Source organism: Rhinopithecus bieti, unplaced genomic scaffold, assembly GCF_001698545.2.
Source record: "Rhinopithecus bieti isolate Rb0 unplaced genomic scaffold, ASM169854v2 scaffold_20892, whole genome shotgun sequence".
Classification (NCBI taxonomy): Eukaryota; Metazoa; Chordata; class Mammalia; order Primates; family Cercopithecidae; genus Rhinopithecus; species Rhinopithecus bieti.
The window spans coordinates 2148526-2174065 of record NW_016810602.1 but is presented as its reverse complement, the minus strand read 5'-3'; the positions used below and the strand labels follow the sequence as shown (position 1 = coordinate 2174065).

The following is a 25540-nucleotide window of genomic DNA, read 5'->3' as shown; positions in this document are numbered from 1 at the left end:
ACAAGAGCTGATGGTTTTATAAGGGGAAACCCCTTTCGCTTGGTTCTCATTCTCTCTTGCCTGCTGCCATGTAACTGGTGGTAGTGAGTAAGATCTGATTTTTTCTTTTTTTCAGCATCTAAAATCTTTTAATAAGAGAGTAGGATCCAAGGTTGAGTTTTGTAGCCTCGGCTGGCCTGTCGGCCCCTCCACTCGAACTTTCACCCCTTGGAGCAGACGTAGGGTTTGGTGTGGCTGTGTGGGGTTCCTGGGCCTTGCTGAAATACTGGTACGCCTTTCAGCCCTTGCAAGGACTGGAAAGCAGGACGGTACCACAGCCCTTGGGGTGTCCAGGAGCAAGATCTGATGGTTTTATAAGGGGAAACCCTTTTGCTTGGTTCTCATTCTCTCTTTCCTGCTGCCATGTAAGATGTGACTTTTGCCTTCTGCCATGATTGTGAGGCCTCCCCAGCCATATGGAACTGTGAGTCCACTAAACCTCTTTTTCCTTTATAAATTACCCAGTCTTGGGTGTCTTTATCAGCAGTGTGAAAATGGACTAATATAGCTGTTAATAGTGAAGTTCTCAAAATCAATTGTAAAAGTACAGTAAGGAAACTTAGAAAAATTACTGATAATTCTACCTTCTAGATAACCAATTTTGATGCATTTTAAATCTATATAAGATTATCCTACATATAAGAAGATACAAGTTTCATATATTTTGTTCAATTATACCAAGAAAATTTTCCCATGTCTTTAAAAATCTTGTAAACCATGTTTATGGCTGCGTAAGAATTCATCATATGCATGCACTATAATTTAGGTAATCTCTTATTTTTGGATATTTAAACCATTTCCTTTCTATTATCATTAACATAAATAATACTACCTGCATTTTCTATTATTTCCTTAGAATAAATCCCATGATGAGTAATGCTAAATAAAAGGCATGATCATATTTAATGTAAAGAAAAAATATTGGCCAAGTGCGGTGGCTCACTACTGTAATCCCAGCACTTTGGGAGGCTGAGGCTGGTGGACAGTTTGAGCTCAGGAGTTCGAGATCAGCCTGACCAACATGGCAAAACCCCATCTCTACAAAAATACAAAAATTAGCGGGGCATGGTGGTACATGCCTGTAGTCCTAACTACTCCAGAGGCTGAGGTGGGAGGATCGCTTGTGCAAGCTGTGAGCCTGCCACTGCATTCCAGCCTGGGTGACAGAGCAAGTCCCTGTCTCTTAAAACAAACAAACAAATTTAAAAAAAAAAAAAAAAACCCAAAATACAAATACAGTGTATTTTTTGGGAAAAGCTTAGGATGCCACTTAAAACTATGGAACATATGAAACATAAATTAGAGCAGAAAAAAATCTACACTGCTAATGAAAATGCGGGTATAATTGCTACTGTGGTTTCAGAAAGCTGTGTTAAAGATGAATGTGGCGGTCAGATTGCAAGATGTGTTTGTAATTGGGCACAGAGGTAGCACAGTTACTGTGCAAAAGAAACTAATCCTCTGAAGCTCTAATTTTAGTGTTTCTATGTGAGAACCCTGGCCTGCTTGCTCTTTTGCAATCTTGGTTTGCTTGAGGTAAGTGTGTGAGGGCTGACTGAATGCAAGAGATCTAAAGAATCTGTGTTTCTCACATTCTTTGTTTCAGTTGTAGCTGAGACTGTATCTCTAAGTCATATATCATCAGTTCTACAAAGAATATGCATTGCTTCCAGCCCACTAATTCCCTCTTTTCTAAAAAAGAAAAGAAAAGAGAAAAGAAAAACCCAGGCCTGTAATGCCAGCATGTTGGGAGGCCAAGATGGGCAGACAATTTAAAGTCAGGGGTTCAAGACTAGCCTGGCAAACATAGTGAAACCCTGTCTCTACCGAAAATACAAAAATTAGACGGGCGTGCTGGTGCACATAAGTAACCCAGCTATCTGGGAGGGTGAGGCATGAGAATCTCTTGGACCCAGGAGGCAGAGGTTGCAGTGAGCCACTGCACTCCAGCCTGGGAGACAGAACAAGACTCTGTCTCAAAAAACAAACAAACAAACAAACAAATACCCCCCACCCCGAAACTACACAAAAGACAAGAATTTCCAAGAATAAAATCAAGAGATCTGTACTCACAATTCATGACAATTTCAATTCGAAAAGTCTGGGTTTTATCCTTGTTTTCCTAATTTTTTTTTCTTTTTTTTTGAGACAGTCTTGCTCTGTTGCCCAGGCTGGAGTGCAGTGGTGTGATCTCAGCTCACTGGAACCTCCACCTCCCGGGTTCAAGCAATTCTCTGCCTCAGCCTCCCAAGTAGCTGGGATTACAGGTGCCCACCACCATGCCTGGCTAATTTTGTATTTTAGTAGAGACAGGGTTTCACCATGTTGGCCAGGTTGGTCTTGAACTCCTGACCTCGTGATCCACCCACCTCGGCCTCCCAAAGTGCTGGGATTACAGGCATGAGCCACCGTGCCCGGCCTTCCTAGTATTTTCTTTAAAAGGTTTCCTTTTTTGAAATTTTTTCAAATTCATGGAAAAGAGGATAGGAATTACGGTTAAAACTAGTACTAACTGATGACACTAACCAATTAATAGCAAATTATGTTCTTAAAAACTGCAAATGATATACACCACTACATAAAATAATCTTAAATATTCATTGACTGACTTTATAGAATTCTGTCAACGTTACTTTTTGGTCACAGATAACTTCTGGGTTGACAAAAGCTTTTTTTGAGCGCCATTTCATACAGCTTTTACATGGCTGCACATCACTAGCCTGCTTTAAAGGATGGTGGTCCCAGCCCAAAGCCTCAGGAAAAAGGCCATGGCCCAAAAAACTCTGAGATGTATCCTATCCACCCGAAAAGCCTATTGCTTGCCTGTATCCCTCCCTTCTAGTGACACTAATTTTCTGTACAGAAATCCTAGTTCCCCAGCAAACACTGCTCTCATCTTCGCCCATACACAATCTATGTAAAGAATGACTTTCCTACTCTTTGCTGGCGAACTTCAGCTCCCAGCTCAGGCATGCCACCTCTTCCAGGTCGCCCTCAGCAACGCACTTTTCCCTCAGCCTGGTTGTGCTCCCTGTGTTCCCATGGCGCTTTGCTTTCAGCGCTTCTCCTAAATTATGTTTACCGCTTTATTAGACTCTCTACCTCTGAAGACCAGGCCATGTCATTTGGCTTTTTACTGCCATGTAGTAGGTACCCGTTCAGGCTTGATGGAGGAACATCCCCAGCCTCCCCACAAATATTATGTAAAGTGATCGCTGTCTTTGCATCCTCCTGGAGACCATTTATTTTATTTTATTTTTTTGAGACGAAATCTCGTTCTGTCGCCCAGGCTGGTGTGCAGTGGCGCGATCTCGACTCACTGCCTCCCAAGTAGCTGGGACTACAGGGCGCGTGCCACCACGCCCAGCTAATTTGTGTATTTTTAGTAGAGACGGGGTTTCGCCATGTTGGCCAGGCTGGCCTCGGAACTCCTGACATCAAGTGATCCACCTGCCGCGGCCTTTTAAAGTGCTGAAACTACAGGCATGAGCCTCCGGGCCCGTCCAGGAGCCCATTTATATGGAAGCCTGCTTCTACAGATTATCACCTGGTACCGGGGTATTTTCCAGACCTGTCCTCACATTCGTGTTAAACAGGAGGAAGTGAATCGCGCTCCTTTTCACCTATCTTCTCGGAGGGTTTATGCTTTCAATAGTAACCTCAGCACAGCCAAAGAAAATCATTCCATTCCATTGAGCGGAGTCAGAAACATGACTAGGTCACGATCACAACTGCCTGTGTGCCAGGGTGACCGAGACTGACTGACTTTATGGTGTTTCAACGTGTGGGTTTTGACTGATTATATTACAGGTTTTCCAGTCAAGAACTCAAAGCAGTGGATAAAGCACTTGCGACCTAAAATAAGCAATGGAACGAACAGGAAGGCGAAACCAGAGTTCAAAGCGGCAGGACAAACAGGAAAAAGGAAGAGTGAGGCAGGAAGGGTTTAAATGCAGGCTCCTCGGAGGACGAGTCGCCGCCACACCCGTCTGCCGTCCCTCCAGCCGCCCTCAGGCGGCGCGGGAAAACGGTCGGCCTCGCCCTGGGCTCAGGTTCTCTCCGCCCGCCAGGCAGTGGGGCTTTTGTTTGTTTGTTTTATTGTTGTTGTTGTTTTTGAGACGGAGTCTTGCTCAGTCACCCAGGCTGGAGTGTAGTGGCGCGATCTCGGCTCACTGCAACCTCCGCCTCCCGGGTTCCAGCGATTCTCCTGCCTCAGCCTCCCGAGTAGCTGAGACTACAGGCACGTGCCACCACGCCCGGCTAATTTTTGTATTTTCAGTAGAGACGGGTTTCACCATGTTAGCCAGGATGGTCTCGATCTCTTAACCTTGTGATCCGCCCGCCTAGGCCTCCCAAAGGCTAGGATTACAGCCGTGAGTCACCGCGCCCGGCCCCAGCCAGGCAGTTTTAATCGAGTGCTCACAACCACTGAGACTCAGCGAAGCACGCACCGTAAAATCCCAGGAGGCCGACCGCTGGTTCAAACTTTGTCTTTTATCCCCGTCCAAGGGATCCGCCCTCACCCCCCACCCCAGCCACGCCAAATCCCTATTCCCTCCCCTTGGACGGCGCGGGGGAAAACAAGCTGCTGGAGCCGTATTTCTTCGGTGCAACCAACTCAGAATGAGTTCCTCCGCCCCTACGTGCTCAGCTAGTCGGCACCCTAGCACTGAACTGCATTTAAAGTCTCAGGAATTGAGCGAACCCTCCCGGGGGCTTTCCTCACCCGGCTCCCCTTCCACGCCTCCTCCCCGTGCCACGCCTCAGTCCGCGCTGCTCATTGGTCGCGTGCCCTGCCATCCGATGCCCATCGGCTAGGGCAAACACAGCGAAAAAGCGCGTACACCTGGCTCTGGGAGCGCGCGCCTAACGCCCGCCAGAAGCAGGAGGCGCGCGAGGCGCCGCGGCCGGGCGGCCGAGAGTCAGGGAGGAACCTCATTTACATAACGGCCGCCCCTCTGTCTCCTGGCTGGGGCCGGAGTCCCGCCTCTCGTCCAACTTGAAATCTGTTGGGCCACGGGCCAGTCACTCCGACCCAGGCAAGCCTGTGGTGGAGCTGGAAGAGTTTGTGAGGGCGGTCCCGGGAGCGGATTGGGTCTGGGAGCTCCCAGAGGCGGCTATAAGAACCGGGAACTGGGCGCGGGGTGCTGAGAGTTGCTGGTAGTGCCCGTGGTGTCTGGTGGGAGGTGACCGTTAGTTAACTCCGCGGAGTTCATCTCCCTGGTTTCCCCATCCTAACGTCGTTCGCCTTTCAGTCAGGATGTCTGCCCGTGGCCCGGCTATCGGCATCGACCTGGGCACCACCTACTCGTGCGTGGGGGTCTTCCAACATGGCAAGGTGGAGATCATCGCCAACGACCAGGGCAACCGCACCACCCCTAGCTACGTGGCCTTCACGGACACCGAACGCCTCATCGGCGACGCCGCCAAGAACCAGGTGGCCATGAACCCCACCAACACCATCTTCGACGCCAAGAGGCTTATTGGACGGAAGTTCGAGGATGCCACAGTGCAGTCGGACATGAAACACTGGCCATTCCGGGTGGTGAGCGAGGGAGGCAAGCCCAAAGTGCAAGTGGAGTACAAGGGAGAGACCAAGACCTTCTTCCCAGAGGAGATATCCTCCATGGTCCTCACGAAGATGAAGGAGATCGCAGAAGCCTACCTGGGGGGCAAGGTGCACAGCGCGGTCATAACGGTCCCCGCCTATTTCAACGACTCGCAGCGCCAGGCCACCAAGGACGCTGGCACCATCAACGGGCTCAATGGCTGCGCATCATCAACGAGCCCCAGGCGGCGGCCATCGCCTACGGCCTGGACAAGAAGGGCTGTGCGGGCGGCGAGAAGAACGTGCTCATCTTTGACCTGGGCGGTGGCACCTTCGACGTGTCCATCCTGACCATCGAGGACGGCATCTTCGAGGTGAAGTCCACGGCCGGCGACACTCACCTGGGCGGTGAGGACTTCGACAACCGCATGGTGAGCCACCTGGCGGAGGAGTTCAAGCGCAAGCACAAGAAGGACATTGGGCCTAACAAGCGCGCCGTGAGGCGGCTGCGCACCGCCTGTGAGCGCGCCAAGCGCACCCTGAGCTCGTCCACGCAGGCGAGCATCGAGATCGACTCGCTCTACGAGGGCGTGGACTTCTATACGTCCATCACCCGCGCCCGCTTCGAGGAGCTCAATGCCGACCTCTTTCGCGGGACCCTGGAGCCGGTGGAGAAGGCGCTGCGCGACGCCAAGCTGGACAAGGGCCAGATCCAGGAGATCGTGCTGGTGGGCGGCTCCACTCGTATCCCCAAGATCCAGAAGCTGCTGCAGGATTTCTTCAACGGCAAGGAGCTGAACAAGAGCATCAACCCCGACGAGGCAGTGGCCTATGGCGCCGCGGTGCAGGCGGCCATCCTCATCGGCGACAAATCGGAGAATGTGCAGGACCTGCTGCTACTTGACGTGACCCCGTTGTCGCTGGGCATCGAGACAGCTGGCGGTGTCATGACCCCACTCATCAAGAGGAACACCACGATCCCCACCAAGCAGACGCAGACCTTCACCACCTACTCGGACAACCAGAGCAGCGTGCTGGTGCAGGTATACGAGGGCGAACGGGCCATGACCAAGGACAATAACCTGTTGGGCAAGTTCGACCTGACCGGGATTCCCCCTGCACCTCGCGGGGTCCCCCAGATCGAGGTCACCTTCGACATTGACGCCAATGGCATCCTTAACGTTACCGCCGCCGACAAGAGCACCGGTAAGGAAAACAAAATCACCATCACCAACGACAAAGGTCGTCTGAGCAAGGACGACATTGACCGAATGGTGCAGGAGGCGGAGCGGTACAAATCGGAAGATGAGGCGAATCGCGACCGAGTTGCGGCCAAAAACGCCCTGGAGTCCTATACCTACAACATCAAGCAGACAGTGGAAGACGAGAAACTGAGGGGCAAGATTAGCGAGCAGGACAAAAACAAGATCCTCGACAAGTGTCAGGAGGTGATCAACTGGCTCGACCGAAACCAGATGGCAGAGAAAGATGAGTATGAACACAAGCAGAAAGAGCTCGAAAGAGTTTGCAACCCCATCATCAGCAAACTTTACCAAGGTGGTCCTGGCGGCGGCAGCGGCGGCGGCGGTTCAGGAGCCTCCGGGGGACCGACCATCGAAGAAGTGGACTAAGCTTGAACTCAAGTCAGCGTAAACCTCTTTGCCTTTCTCTCTCTCTCTCTTTTTTTTTTTTTTTTTTTGTTTGTTTCTTTGAAATGTCCTTGTGCCAAGTACGAGATCTATTGTTGGAAGTCTTTGGTATATGCAAATGAAAGGAGAGGTGCAACAACTTAGTTTAATTATAAAAGGTTAGTTCCAAAGTTTGTTTTTTAAAAACATTATTTGAGGTTTCTCTTTAATGCATTTTGCATGTTTGCTGACTTGAGCATTTTTGATTAGTTTATGCATGGAGATTCGTTTGAGATGAGAAACCTGAAGTTTGCACACTTGTTCTATAGAAGCTTGGAAACAAAATAAATAGGAGCTTAAATTGTTTATTTTTATGTACTACTTTAAAACTAAACTGAACATTGCAGTACTGTTAAGGACAGGTATACTTTTTGCAAACAAATGCATAAATGCAATGTAAAGTAAAGCTGAAATTGATCTCAAAGTTACTGTCTTGGAGTTTTCAATTTTCCTTCCTTTATATTTTACCCATATTAGTCTTTTAAGATATTAGTATGATGTGAAATTTATCTGACCAATCTTGTTTAATTCCCAGATGAGGGTGCTGCCTTGAATTCCAACAACTTAAGGGGGAAAGAATCTGGGTAAACTTCACCCACCCTTAAATACAGAAACCTGACTGGGGGTCTTCCTAGTGTACCCAAACTCCTACAACTTAAGTGTCTAAATGAAAATTCACCTGAATATTCCAGGAAAATATGAGCTATATTCTGGGGTTAAGTGTAAAATGAGCCTTTAACAAAAGCTGGGCAGAAGTTGTCTTATAATTGCCAAAGAAAGTATGGAAACAAGTTAATTTTGTGACATACAGAAGCCTGAAACAAAAGACAGCAGGCAAACTTTCAAGTGATTTAGTAGTGAGTATAAATTTAGTCAAACTTGTTTAATTTTCTAGTAAAACAGCTCAACTTCTGAGCTAATGGCAAATTCTAATAACATGTTTCCTGCAGTTAGAATTACTTGGGTAGGGAAACACAGATTATTATTATTTTTTTTTTTCTGGTTTGGGGATCATAATGCTTTTGCAATACTTGCCTTAAATCACTACAATAGATTTCTTTTTTAAAAGGCAAACTGTACTAGATAGTCTTGTATTTTGTTAATATACAACTTGTCCATTTTCCTCCATATCCAATTTGAGATTGTTATAGATAGGAATATTGCAACCCTTTGGTGATCCACTATCCTGGACTTAATCTTTAAAATTCACATCCTTCAGAGAAAGGAACTCATTTTTATTTTTTAGTGAAATGACATGACTACTCTTTTCTTACTTTCTTTAAGGAGAACTTGGGAGACACTCAGTAAAACCAATAGGAAAATGCTTAGTTAACCTAATGTTTTTACTGCACATAGACATTTTGATATCTTTCCAAATGATATAGGTTTGCTTCATGTTGCTCATAAGACAAGTTATGAAAGCTTTATCTTCAATTTAGTAGTGGACCCATCTATGTCATTCAGAGAGATTAATTTTATGAATAATGGAATGAGTAATAATTCCATCGCGGGGTCCCCCAGATCGAGGTCACCTTCGACGTTGACGCCAATGGCATCCTTAACGTTACCGCTTAAAACTAGGTAAGAAGTTAGCCTAAGAATACTGGCCTTTGGTAATGGCCCTTTCATATAAGAGTTGACTCTTAAGTACAGATAAGGTTTTTTTTTGTTTTTTATTTTCCTTTTTAGCAAGCTTCATTTGGGTAGAGGGGAGGAAGATAAATAGCCAACAGTGAAATTGCTTCAAAATAAACTTAAAAACCTTTTTTTTTTTTAAAGGAAACTGCTTTTATACTGTGAAAAGCTAAAGGTAACTCCAATTTATCAGTGCTGGTGCCACATTGGTGGAAATTTTTCAGCAACGAGCATTATGGTGTTTCATGGACTACAGGCATAAATATGTGACAAACTACTATGGTACTACAAAATCAGGTTAATTGTAGCTTTAGAGTGACGTTTACTGTGAGTTTTACCAAGTACCCCTTCTGTCACCCTTTTATTAGTCCTTTATTTGTTGAAAGTGTTCATTCCTTACTCTAACTTCAAAATATAGTGGAGTCCTTCTGTAAATGTAGTTTGGTATGACTCACTTTAGACCTCACTTAAGAGATTGGTTTCTAAAGTATCAGAAAATGACCGTTGGTAGTTTTTGATCCTACGGCCTGGCCTCCGGTAACTTGCTATAATACTAACATCAATCTGGGCAGATACTTCATTTTCTATTTTGAAAAGTAATTTGTAAAACTCCTGGCATTCTTGAGAGTGTTTCTTATTTAATTCTCTCTTTTCAAATTTACCTAGATTTGCATATTACTAAGATAAAGCCACCAAAGTAGCCATTCACTTTCCAGGGGTCAGTTGAAACTGGTAACCTGATAACTCCTGGGAACTCCTTTGCAGATGTTAGATCAGCCATAGTCAAATAACAGTGGAAAAGTACTTGATGTTAGGATGCGGCTAAATTACAGTTTAGGGAATAACTAGTATCATTTGAACTAAGTAGTGGGTTATGTTGGGGACTAGAGGTCATGACTAAAGCAAATTCAATATATATAGAGAGAGAGAGCGAGCGAGCGAGAGTATGTTAAGGGATGGAGGAAGTACATTTCTCCGACAGGCACTTATCTAAAATTCTTTTTTTTTTCTTTGAGACAGAGTTTCACTCTTGTTGCCCAGGCTAGAGTGCAATGACTCGATCTCGGCTCACTGCAACCTTCGCCTCCTGGGTTCAAGCAATTCTCCTGCTTCAGCCTACCGAGTAGCTGGGATTACAGGCACGCACCACCACGCCCGGCTAATTTTGTATCTTTAGTAGAGATGGAGTTTCTCCATGTTTGTCAGGCTGGTCTCAAACTCCCAACCTCAGGTGATCTGCCCGCCTTAGCCTCCCCAAGTGCTGGGATTATAGGCATGAGCCACTGCACCTGGCAAAAGCCCAGTATTTATTCTTTTTTTTTGAGACAGAGTGTTGCTCTGTTGCCCAGGCTGGAGTGCAATGGTGCGATGACTCACTGCAACCTCTGCCTCCTGGGTTCAAATGATTCTCCCACCTCAGCCTCCTGAATAGCTGGGACCATGTAGTAAAGACAGGGTTTCACCATGTTGACCAGGCTGGTCTGGAGCTCCTGACCTGAAGTGATCTGCCCGCCTTGGCTTCCCAAAGTACTGGGATTACAGGCCTGACTCACCATGCCTGGCCCCAGTGTTTATTCTCGATATAGCCATTTTTTTTTTTTTTTTTTTTTTTTTTGAGTCAGAGTCTTTTTCTGTCACCCAGACTGGAGTACAGTGGAACAATCTCTGCTTACTGCAACCTCCGCCTCCTGGGTTCAAGCAATTCAAAGCAGTTCAAACTCAGCCTCTAGAGCTGCTGGGATTACAGGCACCTGCCACCACGCCTGGCTAATTTTTGTATTTTTAGTAGAGACGGGGTTTCACCATGTTGGCCAGGCTGATCTCGAACTCCTGACCTCAGGTCATCTGCCCGCCTCAGCCTCCCAAAGTGCTGGGATTACAGGCCTGAACCACCGCACCCGGCCTTGATATAGCTTGATATAGCTTTTGAAATGGAAATATTTTAGGGTATATGCATTTCTGAAATTTAATACGGTGATGCTTAATGTTGAAATGTCTTTCCCTTAGAACATACCAAGATGTCATAGGCCCTTTCTTCCCTGGTCTTTCAGTGTAGATTAGGTTGTCTGTTAATTGAAGGTTTAGTAAATAAACAATCAAAAATGGAGCTGCTCACCCAGCGTGGTGGCTCACCCCTATAATCCCAGCACTTTGGGAGGCCGAAGTGGGCAGATCACTTGAAGTCAGGAGTTCGAGACCAGGCTGGCCAACATGGTGAAACCTTGTCTCTACTAAAAATACAAAAATCAGCCAGGCATGGTGGCATGCCCCTGTAGTCCCAGCTACTCGAGAGGCTGAGGCAGGAGAATCGCTTGAGCCTGGGAGGCGGAGGTTGCAGTGAGCGGAGATCATACTACCGTACTCCAGCCTGGGCGACAGAGTGAGACCCTGTCTCAAAACAAAACAAACGAACAAACAAAAAAACAGGAGCTGCCATCTCCAGATGTATAGTGTCAGAAAAAAAAAAAAAAATTTTTTTTAAAGGAGTTGCTAATTCAAAATTTTGCATTGCTGTTTTCTTCTGTGGAAAGTTAATTTTTAAAGGTAGAATTATAAAACCCTGTCCATTGGCTGGGCTTGGTGGCTCATGTCTGTAATCCCAGCACTTTGGGAGGCTGAGGCAGGCGAATCACGAGGTCAGGAGATCGAGACCATCCTGGCTAACATGATGAAACCCGTCTCTACTAAAAGATACAAAAAATTAGCTGGACGTGGTGGGGGCGCCTGTAGTCCCAGCTACTCAGGAGACTGAGGCAGGAGAATGGCGTGAACCCGGGAGGCAGAGCTTGCAGTGAGCTGAGATTGATTGTGCCACCTCTCTCCAACCTGGGCGACAGAGCAAGACTCTGTCTCAAAAAAAAAAGAAGAAGAAGAAGAAGAAGAAAAGAAGTCTAATTGGTAGTTCCTTATTTCCACATGGCTGCGAAGGTTTCTGGAAGTTTACAATCATGGCGGAAGAGGAAGAGACATATCTTATTTGGTGGCAGGTATTGCAGAGCAAGTGAGTGTGTGAAGAAGAAACTGTCAGACACTTATAAAACCATCAGGTCTCATGAAAACTCACTCACTATCACGACAACAGCATGGGGGACACTGTTTCCAGGATCTAGTCACCTCCCACTAAGTCTCTCCCTTGACACCTGGCAATTATGGGGATTACAATTGAAGATGAGATTTGAGTGGGGACACAAAGCCTAACCATATCACTACCCGTTTACCAGGTGGGATAAAAATTATTGCATAGATAAGTGCTGTGAGGGAAAAAAGTAAGTCGTTAACAGAAAGAATAAGAGAGGGATGGCCGGGCGCGGTGGCTCAAGCCTGTAATCCCAGCACTTTGGGAGGCCGAGACGGGCGGATCATGAGGTCAGGAGATCGAGACCATCCTGGCTAACNTTCTAATGTCATTTAAAAATAAACCTAATTGGTGAAAAATGTACCTTAGGAAATGGGTGGGTCACTTTTTAAAATAAGTACTGTAATGATTTAGAGATGTAAAAACAATCTTTTCTTCCTGCTTTTGTTTGGGGTAAAGTGATAGAGAAGTATAAGATTGTCCCTTCAGAGTTACTGAAACTTTCCTTTAAATATTATGTCCCTCTATCACATGCGAAATAAATTCTCCTTTAATTTTTAAGTAGATATTGTTTTGGACTCTCAACTTTTATTTTTACCTAAGTTTTGTACATTAGACATCCTAAGTTTATTCTGTGATAAGATATATAGATCTTAAGTTTTCTATCAGCACTTCTCCACATATTACTGGGATGAACTGAAGAGGTTTACTGACCATTAGTGTGGTCTTCCCGATAATGATTGTGTAGTGATTGGATGCCATCCAGATTCCTTGGTCTTTCTTCATCTTTTCTGGAGCTTTACCTCATTATTTCCCTGTCCTGTCCACCCCAAGGTATGTTCGCTACTTGGTGAAAAGCTCTCGGCATATGGGATATTCTCCTTTTCAAGCGTGTCATCATGTAGTAAGAAAGCCTTGTCTGCAGCCAGTATATAGGTGGGTTTCCACATATCTGGACCAAATGAACAGCTGCCAGAATGGACTCAAGTGAGCAGAACATGAATCTAGATGATTACTATTTAATTGCTGTAGCCAGAGACTGTGTATTACCAAGCAGTGAGACTGGGAGGGTGGGTATAGAAGAAGCAGTGGGATGCCTACTGACATAATTTAAAAGTTTATGGGAGTATATACCCACTACTTACGAGCCTCTCATGCCAATTATGCTGTGGTGATACAAAAGAATATACTAGGCATTCCCAATCATGTTGCATCATCTAGCATTGCTCACTCAGAGCTGGGAGGAAAAAAAAAAACCAGAATCAGCATTATCAACTCAGTTGCAAGAAGGAATTACAAGACATATGATTTGAAAAGTGTAAATGTAAAAACATCAATTGAATACCCATTGACACTAAGCAATGTTCTTTGTTTTTGAGCAACACTAATTTTGAGTACTTAAGACTGGTGCTTTACACACACCACTCCTTAAAAATCCACATAACCCCTGATTTGGTGTTTTCAGAAGCAGGATCAGAGTAGTCTTGTCCTAGTTTCCACAGCTCGTTAAGCAGCACAACTATTCTTATTTCCGTACCCAGGTTCTCTTCCACGAGGCTACCCTGCTTCCCCACCTCAAAGCCCTGCTCTCCCCATAAACCTAGGTCCATCCTGGATTTGAACTTAATAATAGTGCTAATCACGAAAGTTTGGAAGAAATGGATCTTTCTTCCCTTAAGACTGAATGTAGTTACTCCAATTAAAACAGTAAAGTGAATAACTTCATGAAGTTTACGGTTGGAATGCCATGAAGCATTATGCCCTGGGCGGCTTTTCAATGGATAGGCCAATAAGTCGCCACGGCTTTTAAGACTGGGAAACAGGGCACCAGGCTGGGCTTTGGAAATCGCGGGAGGAGCCTGCGTGCGGCCGCAGCCCGCGCGGCCGAGGACGGAAGCGACGCCCCGCCCCGCTCCGTGCCCCTGGCCGCCGGGTGCAGGCGCCTGCGAGCGGTATCCGCGGCGACGCCGTGTGGCGGCCAGGGCGAGGCCATGTACCGGGTGCCCGAGTTTTATGCGAGGAGGAAGCGGTTAGATGGGCAGACGCCTTACTTAATGGATGTAAGTGAGCCTTGGTCGCCCCCATACCGGTGCTGGGAGCAAGGCAGGCCCTGCTGCCCCCAACCGGCTCTCGGCGCCGCGCCCCTCGCCCTCCTCCAGAGGCGGGTCGTCGCCTTCGTCCCGGGCTGGCGGTTCTCAAAGACACCTGGCCATATTTGCCTGGAAAAAAAAAAAAAAAAACCTCTGGTGTTTTTGACAGATGGTCAGAATTGAATTCTGGCTCCCTGCGCAGGTAGTTAGAATCTATTTACGAAATCCCACCTCACCACCTCTAATTGGTTGGCTGCAAAATAAGGATACCTACTGCGGGGGAAGCAGCCCTGCTCTGGGTAGAAAGGATGGTGGGGTGCTAGCTTCCACTGGCGAAAAGGGTGTACTTACTTTTTGCCACTGCCTGTGAAGGGCAGGCTCAGTGTTGGAGCCCGGAAGGCTCCAGAACTAGGCAGCTGAGGTTGCCCTGGGCATCAGTTTATTGTCTGAATTCCAATTAATTGGTAAATTGCTATGATGAGCTATATGTAGCCTCAATTTCCTTCCTTCCTTTTGCCCTTCCCTTCCTCCTCTTCTTCTTTCCTCTTTTCCTACTTTCCTCCCTTCCTTTCTCCCTCTCCCTCCTTCCTGCCTTTTTACTAAAACCACACCTAAAATCAAAGGGATAAAATCCTAGTTTCAAGTTTAACACTTTAGGATTCTACACTGTTATTGGAAGGGTAAAGAGGAACTAGTAGGAACCATTGTTTTTTGTTTACTTTTTATTACTTAAAAGGTGTGTTAGTAAGTAGGAATTATTGTTAAAGGTTTGTTGTGGCATGTGGATTGTAAATTGAGCTTTTAATTTTGCTGCAATCATTTCGTTTTACAGCAGTTGGGATTACGATTAGGGATGTGGTACTGGAAAGATGAAACCAGAACTCTTGAATTCAGAAGGTAAATTTTAACAACACTTTATTAAGAGTTTTTATAAAAATTTCATGTGCCTGGGGGGGAAAAAAGCAACACAGAAGAGTATAAAGGATAAATACCCAGTGAAACCTCACCATCTGGAGACAATCATTTCAGTGAACGGCCTTTCTCTGAACACTTATCAGCTGCTTCATATGGACCAGATACTGTGCTAACCAGTTTACCAACTCTTTGAAACAGCTGCCTGTTAACCGGTTTATAGATGAAGAAACTGAGGTTTCAAAGGGTTCAGCGATTTGAGGAAAATTAAGTGACTTCGCCCAATCACACAGCTCAGAGGTGACTAAGATTGTTTAAATGTAGGTCTGTTTGATTTACAGAGTCCATATTTTTAATTACTTTATAAAATTGCCTTTTTGAGTTAGAGAAATACAGTTTTACATTAATGGGACCATATTATACCTGCTGCAATAGATGGTGAATCTCACAAGATAAAATTACTAAATTAGGAAAAACTGATTCTAATCTCTGTTAAGAAGACACTGACTCTTACAAGTGTATAGCTAAACTAATACTAGACACTATCTATTGGGCACTGATTATGTGCCAGATATTTGCATATTTTTCCAATTCTTAAAACAACTGTGGAAAGTGAACATTAATGTCCTCATTTTATAGATGAAGAAACAAGGCTCAGGGAGATTAAGCAACTGAACCAAAGTCATACAGCCAGTAAGTAGCAGAACTGATAGTTTGAACCAAGATTTGTCTAATGCCAAAGCCCTTTTCATGTACTCACTGTCTCCCTCAACTAGACAGTAAGCCCCTCAGTGGCAGGAACTGTCTTATGCATCTTCACGTCTCTGGAGCCATCTACAGAACTTCTTAAGTGGGTACTCAATAAATATTTATTGAGCATGTTCAAAGAATCTGCTAGATTCAAACAGAGGAAGAATAGATGCAGGTGATCAAGTAGAAGGCCAGTTGTAGGATTACAGATAATTATATAAGTAACCAATAGCGAGAGTTAGAATTAACTCCATGTTGGTAAAAATAGAAAGGCAAAGGACTAAGAAATACTTAAGAGATAAGATTGACAGGATGTTTAGATAGGATGTGGGGACTGGATGTGAAGGGAGAGGGAAAAGCAAGTGTTTAGATTGGCTCCTAGTTGTGTCTGACTTGGGTAATCAGGTGCCTGGGATTGCCCTTCACCCATATAACAGCATTAAAGTGACAAAACTGGCGGCCGGTTTGGTGGCTCACGCTTGTAATCCCAGCACTTTGGGAGACTGAGGCGGGCAGATCACTTGAGGTCAGGAGTTTGAGACCAGCCTGGCCAACATGGTGAAACCCCACCTCTACTAAAAATACAAAAATTAGCTGGGCGTGATGGCGGGAGCCTGTAATTCCAGCTACTTGGGAGGCTGAGACAGGAGAATTGCTAGAACTGGGAAGCGGAGGTTACAGTGAGCCAAGATTGAGCCACTGCACTCCAGCCTGGGCGACAGAGAGAGACTCCATCTCAAAAATAAACAAATAAATAGCATGACAAAACTGGCCGTGTGTTTCAGGTTGCTATGACTTGTTCACATTAATATGTCTTGGGCTGTTGGACAAATGGGGCTGGAGGTCAGGAAAGGAGTTAGCTAAGCAGACATATATATTTACACTAGTAGTTTATAGTTACATTATAAATATAATGACGTAATTAAACAATAATTCAAAGGCTTAACATTTTATTACAGTCAAAATCAAAAGTTTACATTTTATAGAATATATATTTGAGTATTTCTGAGTAACCCATCACTTCAAAGCAGTAATTTCAGTTTTCTTTCTCAGGTTTGCCGCAGAAGATTCTGTCCAGTGGCTCCTGAAACATCACCCTCAGTGAGTGTGAGATAGACAGTGAGATAGCTTTGGATTAGAGAGACAAGATAGTTACAGGAGTCAAAATACATGTTAAAGCACAAGAGAATGTGTATATAAATATTAAATGCCAATTTTTTTTTTTTTTTTTTTTTTGAGATAGAGTCTCACTCTTGTTGTCCAGGCTGGTGAGCAGTGGCATGATCTTGGCTCACTATAGCCTCGACTTCCCAGGCTTAGGTGATTCTCCCATCTCAGCCTAGTCCCCATACGACCATGCCAGGCTTGTTTTTTGTATTTTTAGTAGAGACAGGTTTTCACCATGTTGCCCAGGCTGGTCTCGAACTCCTGGGCCCAAGTGATCCACCCTCCTAAGCCTCCCAAAGTGCTGGGACTACAGGCATGAGCCACTGCACTGGCTGACAGTATTTTTCAAACTAATTTTCAGTGCTAATCTGACGACCCACCCCAAATGGTGCTATTTCATATTTGAGCCTACTAATAAGTTCGCGGCTATCAGTTTCATATCATCTTTCATATCTGTAAAATATTCATATTCATAAACTAAAGTTTCTTTTTGTTTGTTACCAAATTGTTCTTAAACTGTGGCTTGATTTGATTTCCACTAATTTTGGAGAATAGCTACGTGATGTTATGATTTAAAATGTAGGTTATATGACAAAATATAAAAACATGAGCAAAAGAGGCCAGACCCTAAAATGTAAATATTGCATGATTACATTTGTATAAAAGTTTTAACAAGTAGGCAAAAAATAACTTTAATGATAAGAGTAAGTAAATAGTGGTCACCTTTAGGGGGTTATCAACTGGTAGCAGTGGGAGACAGTATAAGGAAACCTTCTGAGGTGGTAGAAATGGTCTATATGTTGATCTGGGTGATAGCTTTTGGGTAAGCTTTTGGGTATATACATATGAAAAAATTCATCAAGCTGCACACTTTAAGATTTATGCACTTTACTACGTGTAAGTTATAACTCAAAAAAAAAAAAAAAAAAAAACTCCAAACCCCAGACTATGTGGAGTACACAAACTGGGGGGCCATTAAGGGAGGTGGAAAAGGAATATTATGAAGAACAGATGGGGGTGAGCCAGCCCGTTTTTGGTAGAGCTGCTTTGTGTTTAAGTAACTTAATGTGGTGAGCCTTATAGTATCAGGATTACCTTGGGCATCTACCTGCTCAGGTAGAGGAAGGCAGACCCTTGTATATTTTAGGTCGGAGTTGGTATTTGGATTCGTTGGAAATATAGGTATTGGTTCCCTGTTAAAGTCTGAGCATATTCCATCACAATTTTTTTGTTTGTTTGTTTGAGACGGAGTCCCTCTCTTGTTGCCCAAGTTGGCAATGGCGCGGTCCTGGCTCACGGCAACTTCCGCCTGCCGGGTTCAAGCGATTCTCTTGCCTCAGCCTCCCGAGTAGCTGGGATTACTGGCATGCGCCACCACACCCAGCTAATTTTGTATTTTTAGTAGAGAGGGGATCTCTCCATATTGGTCAGGCTGGTCTCGAACTCCCGACCTCAGGTGATCTGCCCGCCTTGGCCTCCCCAAGTGCTGGGATTACAGGTGTGAGCCACCGCACCTGGCTTCATCACAAATTTTAACAGATAGGTTTGAAGTCAGAGAGGACTCTTTAACTGGAACATGCTTTTTCTGTCACAGACAGTGCTACTGGGGACTTATGTTACTCCAGTTGGTAGTGAAGGGGCAGAGCTGAGGCAGAGGTAGTTGAAAGTAGACGGTGGTAGGGATGGAAGCTGCAGAGGTAGCAGGTGTGTTCAGTGACTGCTCTCATACCTAGCAGGGCAAGATTAGAACTAGGCAGACAAGACAATTATGCAGCAATCCAAGAGGGAGGTGACTAGGACCCAGATGAGCTCTGGCAGGCGAATGGAGAGATAAGCAGGGGTGGGGAGAGCCAGTAAGTGTGTGGAGTGGGTAAAGGGCAACAAGCTTATTTTTTTAAATGCATACTATTCAAGGTGCCTGCCAATAGGACCCCAGGGTAAGAATCCAGTAGGCAGGAGTTTGGCCCTTAAGAGAAAGGCAAGTGCAAAATTAGAGTGGGAAGTGTAATGATTGAGGCCAGAACCCTAGGAAATACCTTCTTAAAAAAATTATGAAATATTTTTTTAAATCATACTATTTAACCATTTTCTTGTTTGCCTAGAGAATACTCTCCAGTGGCGATTGCAGCTACAGCGTTTACCCCGAGATAACTTTGCCATGAAATATCTCACTTTCCTTATTATTTTCTCATCGTTCTAGTATATTGACTTTGGAAACAAAAGACATTCTGTTTATAGCATTCGGTTTTTAGTGGTATTACCACTTACGAAATATAGTAATTGTCTATTGCTGACAATTTCAAATCCTAGAAAACGTAGCATTCCTACACATGATGTTAACATCGTTCTCGAACAGTTAGCCAAAGATTCAATTGATGAATATGATTGTTCTGAAATAGACGATTCTGATGATTGAGATGATTCTGATGTTAGTTCTGTTGAGAAATAACTCTAAGAATAGTTTAATATTTTATTTTCACATGGAGAATCAGTCAAATTTGCTTCAGCCTCAAAGAGGGTGTTTATGTAAAATTAAATGAATGCTGGCAGTGAGCTACACTTTTTTTTTTTCTAAATAGGAAAAGGGTTAAAAACATCAGTGAGTGCCTGTAGTCCCAGTAAGTCGGGAGGTTGAGGGGACAGGATTGCTTGAGACTAGGAATTTGAGGTTATATTGTGCCATGATCACACCTGGGAATAGCATCAGCCGCTGTACTGCAGTCTGAACAACATAGCAAGACCTCGTCTCTTAAAAAAAAAATTGCAAAATACTAATAAGCAAAAACAAAGCACAGTCCCACCCAGCAAGTAACTGTTAATATCTTATGGTATACATATATAGCTTTCCAAATCTTCTTCTGATATTCCCCTCTCTCTCTTTCTACACACACACACACTCTCTTAACATTCTGCATTTCCATCATTTCATATCTTTTTCCTCATTAAAAAATTGTACATATCTACTGAAAAACAAGTATATAAATGTACAAAGCAGAAAGTGAAGATTCTACCACAGTTGTATACCCAAAGACCACCAGTGCACCAATGTTAAGAGTTACCATGTTATTTTTATTTTGTGTTTTCAACATACTGGTTACATTTACTTTACATTTTGTGACTGATAATTCCAAAATCTGAAGTCTTTGTAGGTTCAGGTTCATTTTTTTTTTTTTTGAGGCAGGGGTTCACTCCCATTGCCCAGGCTCACTGCAGCCTCCGCCTCCCAGGCTCAAGCAATTCTCCCTTAACCTTCCAAGTAGCTGGGACTACAGGCAGATGCCACTGTGTCTGGCTAAATTTTGTATTTTTGTAGAGACAGGGTTTTACCATGTTGCCAGGCTGGTCTCAAACTCCTGAACTCAAGCGATCTGCCTGCCTCATGCTTCCAAAGTGCTGGGATTGTAGGCATGAGCCACGGTACCCTGCCCTGCAGGTTTCATTTTGTTGTCAATTTTATTTTTCTTGCAGCATTATTTTAAAAACTTAAAAAAAAAAGTATAAATAGGCTGGCTGTGGTGGCTCACATCTGCAATCTTAGCACTTTGGGAGGCTGAAGTGGGAGGATTGCTTGAGCCCAGTAGTTTGAGACCAGCCTGGGCAACATAGTGAGACCTCTGTTACCACAAATTTTTTTTTTTTTTTTTAAATTAGCTAGGCCTGGTGGTATGCACCTGTAGTCCCAGCTACCTGGGATGCTGAGGTGGGAGGATTGAGGCTATGGTGAGTCATGATTGCGCCACTGTGCTCCAGCCTGGGTGACAGAGTAAGACCCAATCTCCAAAATGTGTGTGTGTGTGTGTGTATGTGTATGTGTGTGTAAACATTTAAAACTTTTTATTTTATTTTAGAATTTTAGAGACAGGGTCTTACTTTGTCACGTAAGCTGGAGTACCGTGGCATGATCTTGGCTCAGTGCAGCCTTGACCTCCTGGTCAAACGATCCTCCCACTTCAGCCCCCACCACGCCCACCTGCTGCCCCCCAGCAAACAGCTGAAACTATAGGGACATGCCACCACGCCCAGCTAATTTTTTTGTATTTTTTTTGTAGAGATGGGGTTTCACCATGTTGCCCAGGCTGGTCTGGAACTCCTGAGCTCAAGCAATCTTCCTGTCTTAGCCTCCCAAAGTACTAGGATTACAAGTGTGAGCCACCATGCCTGGTCACTTACAACTTTTTATATTAGAAGATTTCAAATATATAAAGGTAGGGAAGATGTTGTAATGAACCCCAACCAACCCATAACAGAGCATCAACAAGTACCAAATTAAAGTCAATTTCACATCTATACCTCTGTCTACCCCACTCCTCAATTATTTTGAAGCAAATCTTAGGCGTCATATCATCTGTAAATATTTCAGTATGTATCTCAAAAAATAAGCACTATCTTAGAAAACACAACCGATGTAGGTTGGGAGTCCCAATATATAAAATAAGAAGAAGAAGGAGAACGAGAAGGAGGAGGGGGACAGAGAGGGGGAGGAGGAGAATACAACTGAATTACTATTTATATACCTAAAAATACAAATGGTAATTCCTTAATATAATATATTCAATTATATTCAGTCGGTATTCAAATGTCCCCTGTTGTCTGATATTTTTTAAGTTTGTTTCAATCAGTCTTTAAAATAAGGTTTGTACATTACAATTGGCTTGATATATGTCTTAATTATTGTATACATTTTAAGCCTTTGATCAATATCTTCATACTGCTCTCAAGAATAGGAGACAGGCAAAGAAAGAGGAATTGGCCAAAGACAGAGAAAGAATGGGCCGGGGGTGGTGTCTCACGCCTGTAATCCCACCACTTTGGGAGGCCTAGGTGCTGGATCATGAAGTCAGGAGTTCGAGATGGTAAAACCCCGTCTCTACTAAAAATGTAAAAATTAGCCAAGTGCGGTGGTGGGCGCCTGTAATCCCAGGTACTCAGGAGGCTGAGGCAGGGGAATCGCTTGAACCCAGGCGGCAGAGGTTGCAGTTAGCTGAGATTGTGCCACTGCGCTCCAGCCTGGGTGACAGAGTGAGACTCCGTATCAAAAAAAAAAAAAGAGAGAGAGAAAGAGAAAGAATGATTAGAAAGATCAGAGGAAAAACCTTGATACAGATAGGCCTCAGGGGCAAAAGAAGGTTCTCCAAGAAAGAGGATTGGGCAAGGAGGGATCAGCAGTGTCACAGGCTGGAGAGTTCTGAGGAGGGCAAATACTGCAGAGGCCTGTGGATTTAACAAGTTAGGGATCTCTAGGGACTAGGTGAGACGCAGCTTCAGGAAGGCTGTAGGGTATACATCAGATGACAGTAGTTACAGGTGAGAATCTGAGATAAAGATGAAAAACTAGCAAAAATAGAGCACTTAGCCGGGTGTGGTGGCTCACTCCTATAATCTCAACACTTTGAAAGGCCGAGGTTGAGGGTCACTTGATCCCAGGAGTTTGAGACCAGCCTGGGCAACATAGCAAGACCCTGTCTCTCCCGAAGATGGACAGAATTAGCTGAGCATGGTAGTGCATGCCTGTGGTTCCAAATACTTGGGAGGCTGAGGTGGGAGGATCGCTTGAGCCCAGAAAGTTGAGGCTGCAGTGAGCCATAATCCTGCCACTGTACTCCAGCCTGGGCAACAGAGTGAGACCCTGCCTCAAAAAACAAACAAACAAAACCCCCAAAATAGAGTACGCTTGTTTTTTTTGTTCGTTTTGTCTTTTTTTTTTTTTGAAATGGAGTCTCACTCTGTTGCCCCAGGCTAGAGTGCAGTGGTACAATCTCAGCTCACTGCAACTTCCCCATCCCGGGTTCAAGCGATTCTCTTGCCTCAGCTTCTTGAGTAGCTGGAATTACAGACACGTGGCACCACGGCTGGCTAATTTTTGTATTTTTAGTACAGATGGGGTTTCACCATGTTGGCCAGGTTGGTCTCAAACTCCTGACCTCAGGTGATCCGCCCGCCTCGGCCTCCCAAAGTGCTGGGATTACAGGCGTGAGCCACCGTGCCCGGCCCAAGATAGATTACTCTCATCAGTAGATTTACCGGTGAATGAAGGAAAGAAAGACATAGTAGCCTTTAGTGGATCTGGGAGTAAGGCAAGGTTTTGGGGATTTTTGTTTGTTTTGATTTAAAGGTAGGAAAATCTTAAGTGATTTTGTTATGGCAGAAAAAATGAATAGACAGAGAAAGGAAGGTGGTACTGGGATCAAGATCAGAGATCAGGGTTGGAAGAGAGAGCCGCAGCTTTTCCACTGAGTGGTGGGAAGGAGGTAATGCAGACAGCTTGGGCATTTGGAGGTACAGGCAGGGATATCCATGCTGCCCTTCTTACTGAAAAGAAACCAGACCCTTCTAGGCTACAATCAAAAAGAGAGTCTTTTGTTAGCGGTGCTGTTGAACCGAACTCTTTTTCCCTGAGATTGCTGCTCTGCTTGGGGCTCGCTTACCAGGAATTGCTGCCACTGCCACACTGGGCTGGGCACCAGGGCTGAGGAAAGTTGTATTCACCAAAGTGGCCTGATCCAGATATGGGACCTGGATTTCCTGAAGTCCAGTGGACAGAGGAGACAGAGAAGGCTTCCCAAGGGAGGTGATATCTAAGCTACGACCTGAGGAAAAATAGGAATTGGCAAGGTAAAGGGCCATTTGACTGGGGAGGAAGAGAGTGCATTCTAGGGAGAAGGAACATGGGCAAAGCCCAGACCTGCAAGCGCATGGGCCATAATGTGGGGACTCCAGGTGGTTCATTGGGCTGGGTATACGGTCCCAGATGAAGTAGATTTAAACCAGGGCCAGATTATAAAAGCTCTTGTATACCATGGTGAGGAATTAGAACTTTATTTAGATGGCACAGGGGAGTCATCAAAGCAGAGAAGTCACCTGTGATTAGAATTGTATCTTAGGCCCGGGTACGGTGGCTCACGCCTGTAATTCCAGCACTTTGGGAGGCCAAGGCAAGGAAATACCCCAGGTCAGGAGTTCAAGACCAGCCTGGCCAAAATGGCAAAACCCCATCTCTAGTGAAAATACAAAAATTAGCTGGCATGGTGGTACCCGCCTGCAGTCCCAGCTACTTGGAAGGCCTGAGGCAGGAGAATCGCTTGAACCTGGGAGGCGGAGGTTGCAGTGAGCCGAGATCACGCTGTTGTACTCCAGCCTGGGCAACAAAGCTAGAATCTGTCTCAAAAAAAAAAAAAAAAAAAAGGAACCACATCTTAGAAAAATGGCTGGGCCAGGCACAGTGGCTCACACCTGTAATCCCAGCGCTTTGGGAGACCAAGGCAGGCAGATGGCCTGAGCTCAAGAGTTTGAGACCAGCCTGGGCAACATGGCAAAACCCTATCTCTACCAAAAAGTACAAAAATTAGCCAGGCATGGTGGTGCACACCTGTAGTCCCAGCTATTTGAGAGGCTGAAGTGGGAGAATCATCTGGGCCCTGGAGGTTGAGTCTGTAGTTACCATGATGGCACCACTGTACTCCAGCCTAAGCGACAGTGAGACCCTATCTCAAGAAAAAAAGAAAAAAGAAAAAGAAAAATGACTGGCTAAAAGATGGAAAATTGTTTTGGGGGAGACAAGACTGAAGGCAAGGAGATCAGTTAAGAAACAATTGCAGAAATTCAGTTGACAGATGGCTAAAATTAGGATGGTGGCAATGGAAAGAGAGGGAAGTAGCTTAAAAAGATATTAAAGAGAAACTCGGTGGTGGCCACTGCGCAGACCAGACTTCACTCGTTCTCGTGCGCCTCGCTACGCTTTTCCTCCGCAACCATGTCTGACAAACCCGATATGGCTGAGATCGAGAAATTCAATAAGTTGAAACTGAAGAAGACAGAGACGCAAGAGAAAAATCCACTGCCATCCAAAGAAATGATTGAACAGGAGAAGCAAGCAGGCGAATCGTAATGAGGCGTATGCCGCCAATATGCACTGTACATTCCACAAGCATTGCCTTCTTATTTTACTTCTTTTAGCTGTTTAACTTTGTAAGATGCAAAGAGGTTGGATCAAGTTTAAATGACTGTGCTGCCCCTTTCACATCAAAGAACTACTGACAACGAAGGTCGTGCCTGCCTCTCCCATCTATCTGGCTGGCAGGAAAGGAAAGAACTTGCATGTTGGTGAAGGAAGAAGTGGGGTGGAAGAAGTGGGGGTGGGACGACAGTGAAATCTAGAGTAAAAGCAAGCTGGCCCAAGGTGTCCTGCAGGCTGTAATGCAGTTTAATCAGAGTGCCATTTTTTTTTTGTTCAAATGATTTTAATTATCGGAATGCACAATTTTTTTTAATATGCAAATAAAAAGTTAAAAAACTTAAAAAAAAAGATATTAAAGAATTTAGTGATTAGTGAGCCATGAGGGGTGAGGGTGATGGAGGAATCAAGGAAGACACCATTTTCCGGCGTGAGCACCTGGTTTGATGGTAGTACTTATTTACTGAGATGGGGGAAACAGGAGGTGGGCATACACGGTTAAGGGGGAATGTGTTTATTTTGGACAGACTGAGTTTGAGATGCTTCTAAGACAGCTGATTGATGGTGTTCAATAGACTGATGTGTCGCTTTATAAGTGTGCAGAAAGATCTGAGCCTTGAATATAAATTTGTGTGTTATTGGTGCTAGTGAAGTAGATGGAATTATTCAGAGGGAATGAGAAGA

The 25540-nt window shown here is 44.7% G+C and overlaps 3 protein-coding genes and 1 long non-coding RNA gene across 11 annotated transcripts in view; 3 read left to right on the top strand and 1 right to left on the bottom strand.

Annotated features, from left to right (window-relative positions):
- The window catches only part of ZBTB25 (zinc finger and BTB domain containing 25), a 63659-nt gene extending 58806 nt beyond the window's left edge, over positions 1 to 4853 (bottom strand). For both annotated transcript variants that reach the window (XM_017892411.1, XM_017892410.1), the window contains exon 1: positions 4766 to 4853. The gene's annotated coding sequence lies outside the window, so the exon portion shown is untranslated. The remainder of the gene's footprint in view (positions 1 to 4765) is intronic.
- Positions 4854 to 4992: 139 nt separating this feature from the next.
- On the top strand, positions 4993 to 7699 carry HSPA2 (heat shock protein family A (Hsp70) member 2). The gene is given in 3 exon segments (XM_017892408.1): positions 4993 to 5078; positions 5295 to 5804; positions 5807 to 7699. Coding segments are annotated over 2 exon segments (1917 nt in total). The 5' UTR covers positions 4993 to 5078; positions 5295 to 5299; the 3' UTR covers positions 7219 to 7699.
- Positions 7700 to 7998: 299 nt separating this feature from the next.
- The window catches only part of PPP1R36 (protein phosphatase 1 regulatory subunit 36), a 50107-nt gene continuing 32565 nt past the window's right edge, over positions 7999 to 25540 (top strand). For 3 of the 7 annotated variants that reach the window (XM_017892425.1, XM_017892423.1, XM_017892424.1), the window contains exons 1-3: positions 13897 to 14046; positions 14909 to 14973; positions 16792 to 16839. In XM_017892425.1, coding sequence (XP_017747914.1) covers positions 13978 to 14046; positions 14909 to 14973; positions 16792 to 16839 — 182 coding nt within the window. In that variant the 5' untranslated portion in view covers positions 13897 to 13977. Of the gene's footprint in view, positions 8857 to 12820; positions 12974 to 13887; positions 14047 to 14086; positions 14279 to 14630; positions 14813 to 14908; positions 14974 to 16791; positions 16840 to 25540 lie in introns of those variants that run through there. The other 4 variants (XM_017892421.1, XM_017892419.1, XM_017892420.1 and 1 more) reach the window with 4 other exon arrangements.
- On the top strand, positions 17854 to 25207 carry LOC108542402 (uncharacterized). Its single transcript, XR_001889268.1, has 2 exons — positions 17854 to 17922; positions 24569 to 25207. It is a non-coding gene; the product is annotated as an uncharacterized LOC108542402 (long non-coding RNA).